The sequence below is a fragment of the Semicossyphus pulcher genome, unplaced genomic scaffold, assembly GCF_022749685.1.
Source record: "Semicossyphus pulcher isolate SPU_LCO1_2020_fin unplaced genomic scaffold, fSemPul1.0.p SCAF_2, whole genome shotgun sequence".
Classification (NCBI taxonomy): Eukaryota; Metazoa; Chordata; class Actinopteri; order Labriformes; family Labridae; genus Semicossyphus; species Semicossyphus pulcher.
This window is the reverse complement of record NW_027211693.1, coordinates 16,701,380-16,711,754: the sequence shown is the minus strand read 5'-3', so window position 1 is coordinate 16,711,754 and position 10,375 is coordinate 16,701,380. Positions and strand designations below refer to the sequence as shown.

The window sequence follows — 10,375 nt, the reverse complement described above, 5'->3', positions numbered from 1 at the left end:
CAAGCAGAATAGACACTTTGGTTGTTTAACCTTTGACCTTCTAGTTGTGTGACTGCTTCAGCAACAGCATCATGGATGTGATGCTATTTTTAAATAACCTGTGAAGTTGAAAGAGTATCAAGCAAAAGTTTTATTTGACATGCAACACATTTTTAAATCTATCATCTTTAAATTTAAGGGTCTGGCTCTTCCACATCCAGCGCCAGCCTGTGTTTAATTAATCCTGTCACATGGTTTATCCAGCGGTAATAAAGGGACAGCCGGGTGTACACGCCGTATTTCCCTTCCTTTGCACATTCCTCCCCCCAGCTCACGATGCCTGTCAGGAACCAGGTGTCATGAATCTTGTTTGTGTGAGGACCTCCGCTGTCTCCCTGACAGGCGTCTTTCTGCTCATCGTAGTATCCTGCGCAGAACATGACGGGAGTGATCCTGGCACCGCTGGTGCGCTTACACTCTGTCCGGTCTGTGAAGGGAACCTCCACCTTCTGCAAACTGTCAGCCGTTAGTCCCAGGAAGCGCGTCCGGCCCCAGCCGCTGACTGTAGCCGGGGAGGACTCCTTCACCAGGGCCTCGGTGAAAGCTTTGGGCCCGATGCAGATGGGCCGCACTGTGGTGGAGAAGGTGATGGGGCTTTTGAGGAAGAGCAGGGCGATGTCGTGGTTGTACAGGCTGAGGGTGGCGTTGTAGCGTGGGTGCACGTGCTTCTCGAACACCTCATGATCCTGCTCTGTGCCTTCTTTAAGGTAGATGTTATGATCCCCTGCAGGTGGAGACATTGATCGCTTTTTATAATAGTCCACAAATTAATCAAGAAATAAATCAGTGGTGTATTTGTTTGAGAGTGGTGGCAGTGACTCTTACCCAATCTGATGAAGAAGGAGCCCTGACCCTCCATCAGGCAATGAGCCGCAGTGATAACCCAGCGTTCACTCAGGATGGAGCCCCCGCAGAATAAGTGACCACTGGGACGCGCTATCAACGCAGCCTGAATAAAAGAGGGGAAGAATATCCGTGAGCTGAATATCTTGCAGCTGCTGTTTCTTTTCCCTCGTGAATTTCTTGCAACAAAGCCTTACATGCATTAAATCAGTCTACATCCAACACAATACCTGCCACGGGATCTCTCCTGGCAGCACCACCTTGCCTCCCACGATGCGTTTAATAGGCATCGGCTGCCCCTCAGTGGGGACCTCAGCCTCATCAAACACCCACTGGGGCAATCTCTTAATAGGTCGGTTTCCTGCAGAGTCATTTCTGGCAGGGAGAGACGCAGTGGTGCTGGATGGAGTTAAAGGAGGGGATGTAGTAGAGGTGATGTTGGTCACTGAAGTGTTCTGCAGGTTCGCATTCACACCGCCGAGCAGAGACCTGGTGGATCCTGCGCTGAGCGATGGCAGGGCGGTTCTGCCACATGGGAATTCAGCTGGTGATGTGAGAGAAGAAGAGACACGCTGTGGATCTAAGAGTCATTGACAAGTTATGAAGTAGAGGATTCATTAAGAAGATGTGTATACCATCTGGTTCACAGCTCTCCGCGTCCTCCATCAGCCTGTATCCATTCGCACACGAGCACTTTGCTCCAAAGGTGCTCATCGATTCACAGAAGTGCATACAGCCGCCATTATTCACATCACACCGTTTTGCTATAACTACAGAGAGGATAAAAACACATGTACATATGGGGACATAACCTTTTAGGACAGACTTAAAAAAGTGTGTATCTATCCTTTAACACCTGAACTGTGAGACAATGTGATTCAGGTAGATGCAGTCAGACCTCACAGCGAGGGCACTTTAGCTGCTGTTTTTAGGAACTCAAAAAGAACAAACAATCTAATTTTGGGAGCAGAAGCAGACTCAGACAGACATTTATTTGATTTAGAAAGACGAGGTAAAAAAAGGCACCTGGCTGTTCATCCTCTGAGACTGAAGCCTGATCAGATCTGATCTCATCTTATCCGACAATTTGGATCATGTGGCATAAAAATCACATTTCTTTTGATGACATTTTTTAAAATAGAGCCACTTACCAATCCCACAGTTCCTGCCAGTGAAGCCAGACGAACACAAGCAGGAGTAGTAGCCGAGGTGGTCTTTGCATGACCCCTGGTTTAGACACGGGTTGGATTTACACTGATTGCCATCTGAGGAAATCCAGACACAGAACCTCAGCTCACATGATGACATAATTTAGTACAGTGTACTTTAACAAAGCAGTGTTTACTCAGGAGAAAAATAGGTAGAAAGGGAGAAACATTTCTACATAAAAGCCTATATAGAGAATAACTTAAGCAGCTACATTTCATTCTTACCTATATACCCCGCCCAGAACTCCATCTAAAATACAGAGTGAAGTCTTTAATCAGTACAGCTGGTAAGAACAAGGATAGATACGAACTACAAAATGAATACCCACTGTCTGTTCATCATTCTCAAAGATCTCTCTGGCCTCCTCCAGGTCACACACTTCCTCCGTACACTCTCTCTCCAAGTCACCTTCAAGTATCTCCTCAAACACGCCGGTGTTGTAGCGTTTGTGTCTCCGCAGGACGCCGCTGGCTGCCGGGCCGGACAGGAACACTGGGCCTGAGGCTGGAGCTGGAGCTACGGTGAGCAAAAGGAATATGAGGTCAGATTGTCTTTAACTCACAGGTCACAACAAGATATGCAGAGATAGAGATATCGAGATATTGTTTTGGATATACATAAAAACAAACAAAAAGAGTAAGACTGCACAAATAAAAGCAAACCAGCCACTCATAAGCCTCATAAAGATGTAACAAATATTACCTCCATGGCTCGGCTGAAAGTCCAAAAGCAGCAAACACAACAAGTACAAAGAAAGTATTTCCATTCTAAACAGCTCTGATACCCTGACACACACTAACACTGGACCATCACTCCAAAGTACAAAACTCTGTTTGCACATGTACACCCACGGACAGAAAAACACAGTGACTCTGTGTCTGAAATGGGCCAGCGTGTCAACATCAACACGCACTTACAAACTTTGGGTTTTCCTTTAGATAGCAGGAATGTCCATGTGTCTTTGTAAACGATCAAACAGCTGCGCAATAAGGAGTTTAGTTTCTAAGAACAGGACTCACACAACAGTCCCAACAGGTTGTCTGTTACAATAACAACTCAGGCCCTGATTTCATGCTCCAGCTCTAACCATTAGGTTCATCTAAGGTTACCAAGGTAACTATCTTCTGAAACAAACTAATGATTTGTCCAGCGTTCTATCCGGGCCAGAAGTTATTTATGTTAGGCATATCGGCATCGGCTGATATTTTCTAAGTTTAAGTACTTTTCTTATATTCCCCAGTGAATGTGTACATTTTAAAAAGCACTGTATTATGTTTCTGCATCTGCCAGTGGGCCACTACAATAAGAGGGAGAGACTTGATGTTCTCTGCAGTTAGGTGGAAAAAAAAGCGCCTAATATATCGGTATTGAAATCGGCAAAAAGGGTTGGAAAATATTATTACACAGTACCAACACACACATTATTATACAGTTATTACACATGTAGTAATAATATAGTAATCACAATAGGATTGTGTTCATTGAGCCAAGCTTGGACCAATGTGAAGCTGTTCAAAGCATTATGATTTTATTTGACTTATTAAAATGAGTCTTGTAATATTGTTTTTTATTTCTCTTTGGTTCATTCAACGTGCTGAATATTCTCTGTGGCTGTGTCCTTAAATCTCACTATATGTCATGGTGACATATAGCCAAATGATCTGTGTGGCTATATTGGTTGTTTGAATCAGGCCTGAATTAGTCAGTATAATAATTGTAAAACTTGCAATAAAAAATCTAAAGCAATATCCTGAAGTTAATTGCTTCTCACGATCAATCCAGCTGTTCATATTTACTCGTGTGCTCAGGCACAGAAAGGCAGTAAAAGTTGATGCCACGCACTTTGGGTGTTTCACCACTAGATGGCGCACATACACCTCATTCTCACAACACAACACACCAACATGCTAATAGAGATATTTGTAAGAGGATCATTTTTACCCCTGTTTATCACAGTAGCATGAGCATACAATACTTATGTTTCAAGATTGAAAAGTAACTTCAACTATTAGACACAGTAAAGCCACAAACTATGTGTTTGTGATAAAGGTTGGGTAAAGTTTATTCAAGATTTTTTTTGTCCATATTATATTTACAGTATTTCTTCGACCAGGCATTTTGTTTAATTGGATATATGATAACAAATGTAGCTATTTTAGGTATAGGTATAAGGTATCATTATATATTGATTAGATAGATGGCATGTTTTTGTGTCAGTGCTCAATCAATACTCCAGACATTGATGCAGTGGCCATGGGAGTGATATGAAGCTGCTGCTGATTCAGCGTGCCAGCTGATGATTTAACTCTGGTGTCACTTTGTGGTCTGGCATAGAAGATGCAACCCATCACCGGGTCTGAAATCCCCCCACAGGGAGGCCAAAGTCTTCTCCAGTGTTGGCAACTATTGACCGGAGGCATTTATATTTCATTGAATAGTTCAGAGGCTGAATTATTCATCGTTGAGTAATTAACACTGTCTGCTCAATACGGGAGCTTCTCCATCATTCCCAGATGGGATGGATATCGGAGTAAAGTAGGTATGATGCGTTCACGGACACTTTTAGGATTATGTGCTTAAATAGAAATGTACGACCGTTTTCTCAACATTTCCACAGATATTTCCACTATTGTCCAAAACATAACTCAGAGTACCCACTTCAGTGCCCTCACTGAGTCATATTTCTAAATGTAAGCCTGTTGCTGATCTTTGTTTAGAGTCTGTGGGCTCCACAGCCACAATGACATACTTTCCACACAGTCTCTCAGACTAATTTAACAGCACAGTGGGTACACACACTCACTGAGGCTTACTATAGCATGTACAGGAGAAAATAGCAACAATGTTTTTTGCTTCTAGCACTGAGGTGATGATCTGAGAGCGGCGCACGCTAACAGGACTGAGTTAGACTGGCGGCGAGGATGCATGGATGGATAGTGGGAAGTCAAATTGTCTGTGACTGACTATTGATTTGTGAAGCTCTCCCTGTCGTCTCCGTCTTCTCTCTTTCTTTGGCAGCTCACACAGCCGGGGAGTCTGCGTCGGCTCCGATTAGATTAGAGAGTACAGCAGGGGGATCGAGTCAGGGCCTCGCAGATGATAAAAACTCTGATGCCTGCTCATTGCTATTGATTGTTACCGTACAGCCCAGACTTTTCAGTTCAGCCCAGTCTTTCACTCGGGGACTCGGTGTCATTTGCAGAGGGCTTATGTTCTGCCGGGGTAAAACCTTCCTCTGTACTTGTGAATCAGAAGGTTTGTAGAGCTCAAACAAGAGCGGCAGGATTTGGGGAGACCTGGGCAGCACAAACACACAGTGATAATTGAATTCTTTCTAGTCAGTCTTGTACGTACTATACTTCACCTTTCCTCAGAGTTGCAGGAGAATCAGGCCCGGTGGTGTTTCTGAAATCCTGCTGACAAAAAACAGAAAACATAAGAGTGAGAATAATGGTATTACTAAAAATAAACCAATGCAACCTATTTTGACTTTAACGTTTCTGAACAGGACTGTATATATTAGAGAAAGCAACTTAATTCAATGCATAAAAATCACTGATGTTTTTATAAAGCTGTAAAATGTCTGTTAGATCAATCAGGCCTGCATTTGGAATAAGGATTGGATCTAAAAACTCCCATTAAGAAGCTCACTGTGTTAATCAGTGAGTGTGGACTGACTTCAACTTTGCTGAAAGTCTGTCACCCAGAGTGACCTTGCATCGATAATCATTACTGACTCTCTCTGTATGTTTGGCAGCTCAGGCACTCGCCACAAAGACACACACTTTGTTGTCTTCACACTATCGCAGTTGCCTGTAGTCTAACATTTACAATTGAAAGTGTTGTTGAGCTTGTACACAGTGACATTTAAATGATGCATTGTTAGCATATGAAAGGATCTTGGCGCAACATTGAAGTATTTCTGTTTAATTAGATCAGTCGTTCCTTCCAGGTTTTAAGTTGAGATCATAGACTGTACAAAAAGATGGACGACATGACGGCTCCCTAAAAGTGAAGCCAAACCCTCTCTATCGCCCCCTGCTGACTGGCTGCAGTATAGGTCATAAAGCCCGCCTCCTCCATGTTAACAGATGGGCATGAGTCAAACTATAAAATTAAAATAGACACCAAATAAATGTTTCTCAAACATGGTTTCTGTCATTATAGTTAGTTCTTATCATGCTGATTTACATCCAAGTGTTGATTTTTCTGGCAAGTTTATTTTTAATTAGTTTTTCATGCTGTGAAAAGGATGATTGACAGCTCTGTTCACATACGGCTCCAGCAGCCGATCTGTTCTGGATTAGCAGAGTAGAGGAGGAACGGTAAGAGGAAACTAAAACAATCACTATTGAAGTTTCCATACCTGTGAACGTTTGCTTCAGACCAACACAAGAAGCTGTTTTGCTGTTAAATATGCAGACAAGAGGGATCTCTACAAGTTAAATATGTGTTTATTTGGTTATCAGAAGGGGCAGGACATCGTTACCGCGGCTCCACCCACCGATCTCTACTTCACAGTCTCTGGCTCCAAAAAACGTCACCAGTGGAAGATGGTATCGCCCACCTTCACTTCGTCCATCTTTACATACAGTCATTGGTTGGGACAATGTGAGTCTCTTCAGACCATAAGATGCAAATGTTGATATTCTCAAGTGTGAGATTATTAATAGACAGGTGCAAGCAAAGAGTAGAAAGCTAAGCCAAGCTATCTTTATACATGCTTGGTGACACTCTGACTATCTAGGTTAGCTTCTGATCACCTTTTTCTCTCTGAGTCAGTTTTGGATCATCAGCCCACCAGCAGTAAGGGGAAGAAGAGTTGCTGAAGAAAACATTATAGAAAGTTAAAAAGTAGTCTGCATTTTTTTCTAGAGCAACAATATCATCAGGCACAGGAAAGTGAGACGCTTATTTTAGGATTACACGACAAACAGAAAGAATATTTAGAAATGTCACCTGCTGGAAACAGCACAGATCACAGGAAGAGGGTGTCATTATATCCACTCTGTAAGGAAAATAATAATAAAAGTGAAAAACAGAAACTCAGACAGAAGAAAGAATGTTAAAAGACATAGTTTGACATTTTAAAAATATGCTTGTCCACTTTAATGCAAAAAGTTAGATGAGAAGATTAATACCACTCTCATGTGCGTGTTAAATATAAAGCTACAGCTTGAAGATGTTAGCTTAGCCTAGCTAGACTGTAAACCAGAGGACACAGCTAGACTGTCTCTCTTCAAAGTTAAGAAGCACCTCTAAAGCTAGCAGATTGTTAGCTTAGCCTAGCTAGACTGTAAACCTGAGGACACAGCTAGACTGTCTCTCTTCAAAGTTAAGAAGCACCTCTAAAGCTAGCAGATTGTTAGCTTAGCCTAGCTAGACTGTAAACCAGAGGAAACAGCTAGCCCGTCTCTCTTCAAAGTTAAGAAGCACCTCTAAAGCTAGCAGATTGTTAGCTTAGCCTAGCTAGACTGTAAACCAGAGGAAACAGCTACCCTGTCTCTCTTCAAAGTTAAGAAGCACCTCTCAAGCTAGCAGATTGTTAGCTTAGCCTAGCTAGACTGTAAACCAGAGGAAACAGCTACCCTGTTTCTCTTCAAAGTTAAGAAGCACTTTTAAAGCTAGCAGGTTGTCATGTCATATCTAATTTGTTAAGCCCAAACAAAAATGGAAGCTAAAAAACAAGTTAAATTCATGGTTTTTATGGCTTAGCGTAGCAATGACAAGGTTACCTAAGCTAGCTTATTCCCTCTGTGGGAATGTCTTTGTGCTAAACTACGCTAAGACAGTTAGGCTATAAAAGTGACTTTCCCACAGTGTCAGTGAGACTTTACAGACACACTGACGCTTTGGGCTTCTGGTCTCCCAGGTCTCAAGAAGTGCAAGTGTTAACTCAGTCAGAAACAGTCAGTGTTGCATTAAATTTCAGTAACTTTGTTGTTCGTACATTTCTGAAACTATGGCTGACATTATCATCAACATGTTCTACTTCATTAGTATTAAAACCTGGGGCAGGGAGCTGTACTGTTCTGTAAATGAAGAATCATGGGATCTCTGTTTGATACTCACAGACTCTTATGATTCTGTGCATTCCTCTCTTGCCTTCAGTCTTGCGAGCTTGTACAGTAATATCCACAGGGAGCAGCCTATGATGTGAGCTGTAAAAAAGAAGCACTGCAGGCCTCAAAGCACCCACCCCCCAGCACCCCCTCCCCTCTAGATAAGTCATTGACATTAATGTGATATTTGAGAGAGTCTCGCTCCGTTAATTAGTCCAGTCATTTCTGTAATTTGAAAGCCTGATGTCTCACATCCATTCCCCCAGCTTGCCCACATACATCCTCACCGTGCCAAACACATTTTAACCATTGGCCGGGTGTGTAGCTGAAGACGGAGAAGTAGTGTTTGGGTTTACAGTCTCACAACACCAGTCACAGTCCAATAGACTGTTGGAGGCCTTTCAGATGAAACCCTGCCAGTAAAACAGAAAAAGAAAAGAAATTTAAACCCTAGGAGGCATTTGTAGTTGTAGCAGAAATAGAAAAAGCAGCAGATGTCAGAAAATATAGATATCATAATAACAACGATGCTGTATTTGTGCCCTGGTATTGATTCCTTATTTAAGCGGGTGAGTGACCCAGTAATGCTGCATTTAAATAGCTCATGTTTTTTTTGTTAACTTTATACATGCATTATTTATACGTGCATAGTTTTTGGTCTGTTTTCTATAAAGTAATAACGTGCAGGTGTGGGGGAAAATGAAGATGATTAAGAAAAGTAGCCTCAGATTGTGTGAGTATGTACTGTATGTACTTGCCATCCTTACTCCTGGCAGTAGTGACCCAGAAACGCAGTACTTTTGTATATTCCTAAGAAAAAAGGGCTCAAATCCACTCCTGCTCTTTTGAGCCGTGATGCAGCCGAGCTGACACACGCTGCCGGCTCGAGGATGTTCAGCCACCGTTAATGAAAAGTGGAGCTCACATCCCTCCTGGTCAGAGAGTGGCCGTGAAACTCACTGTTTTCCCGCTGAATGTCAGGAAATGAGTTTGCAAAATGCTGCACCGCACAGACCCAATGAGGTGTAAATAGGTGGCATACATTTTTCATCATAATAAATCCATTCCAGCTTTGCACTCTTTACAAAGTAAAACAAGCTGCAGGTGCTAATAACTCTCCTGCCAGTGCGCTGATGAAGACTTCATCACCGGAGGTAAGAGGCAGAGCGTCAGCTGCACCGAATCCATGTAGATCATCTGTCCCACAGCTGACATACAGCCCGACTCTGTGACAGGAGAGATATAAAAAATGTAATCTGCACAGCGGCCAGGTCAATTATGCGGCGCGTTATAGGGGGGACGTGACAGAAATACGACATCATGTGGCACCTTTCGACCCTGACCTCTTTAGTTTTGAAATAACTTCCTGACCCCGTCGTGACCTTTGGAGCAGAGGTCAGAGCTCTGAGATGAATGAGCAGGTGCAACAATCATAAAAGCAATGTTTGATGAGATCCTTCATTTTTATGTGCCATCCTACAGACTAAACACGCAGACACACAGGTGCATGTCCTTTATTTTCAGCAGTCAGTCCTTGGCTTTTATTATTCTTCATACATATTCGTGGTATGCATTTATGACGGCACCATGTAAATATTTAATGTGCTTTGTTTAATGCCAGACTCTTTTGACATTGCCCTCTCCTGCATAATGATGCATAATCTTCCAGTAACAACTTTAAAAGTATGAACAAGTAAATTAAATGCATTTCTATAGCGTCCGTGTTCTCTAATAACACAATAAATCTGCAATTTAATCATCTACAATTAGCAAACCTGCACTTCCCTGATAACAGTGCATGTCACCAGACGTAGTGATTAACTTTTGGCACATTTTCAGCAGAAGATTGTTTGGATAATTCCCCTCGAACATTACACAAAACATTGCCACAAATTGAACAAACACCCCTCGACCTCCAGCTTGTATCGACTATCATCAGCACCGTGTAACAGAACCGGCCTGATTACCTTATCAGCCTCACTCAGAGCCGGAATCAGCCTCACACCTACTGTCAGAGGCAGATGAATAACCCCGCCGCACAACAATGGAGCATTAATCACCCTCCAACACCTCACCGCCTGTCCCAAAGACTGATTTTTAGGACTGATTCCTCCCAGCACCCGTACTGGCTCCTCCACAAATATCTCCCAGAGTGATTTTTAGTGCAGCCAAGTTACAAATCAAACAGCTCCGGCTTTGTAACTGGTCCACTGTTAGTTTTT

The 10,375-nt window shown here is 42.7% G+C and overlaps 1 protein-coding gene across 1 annotated transcript; it reads right to left on the bottom strand.

Annotated features, from left to right (window-relative positions):
* Positions 1 to 173: 173 nt before the first annotated feature.
* Positions 174 to 6,673, bottom strand: f9a (coagulation factor IXa). The gene is made up of 9 exons (XM_069670331.1): positions 6,659 to 6,673; positions 5,456 to 5,507; positions 2,420 to 2,607; positions 2,316 to 2,340; positions 2,034 to 2,147; positions 1,518 to 1,652; positions 1,113 to 1,426; positions 865 to 988; positions 174 to 763 (listed from the first exon to the last, which is right to left on the bottom strand). The coding sequence occupies exons 1-9, from the start codon at positions 6,671 to 6,673 to the stop codon at positions 174 to 176; spliced, it is 1,557 nt and encodes a 518-aa protein (XP_069526432.1).
* Positions 6,674 to 10,375: the final 3,702 nt, after the last annotated feature.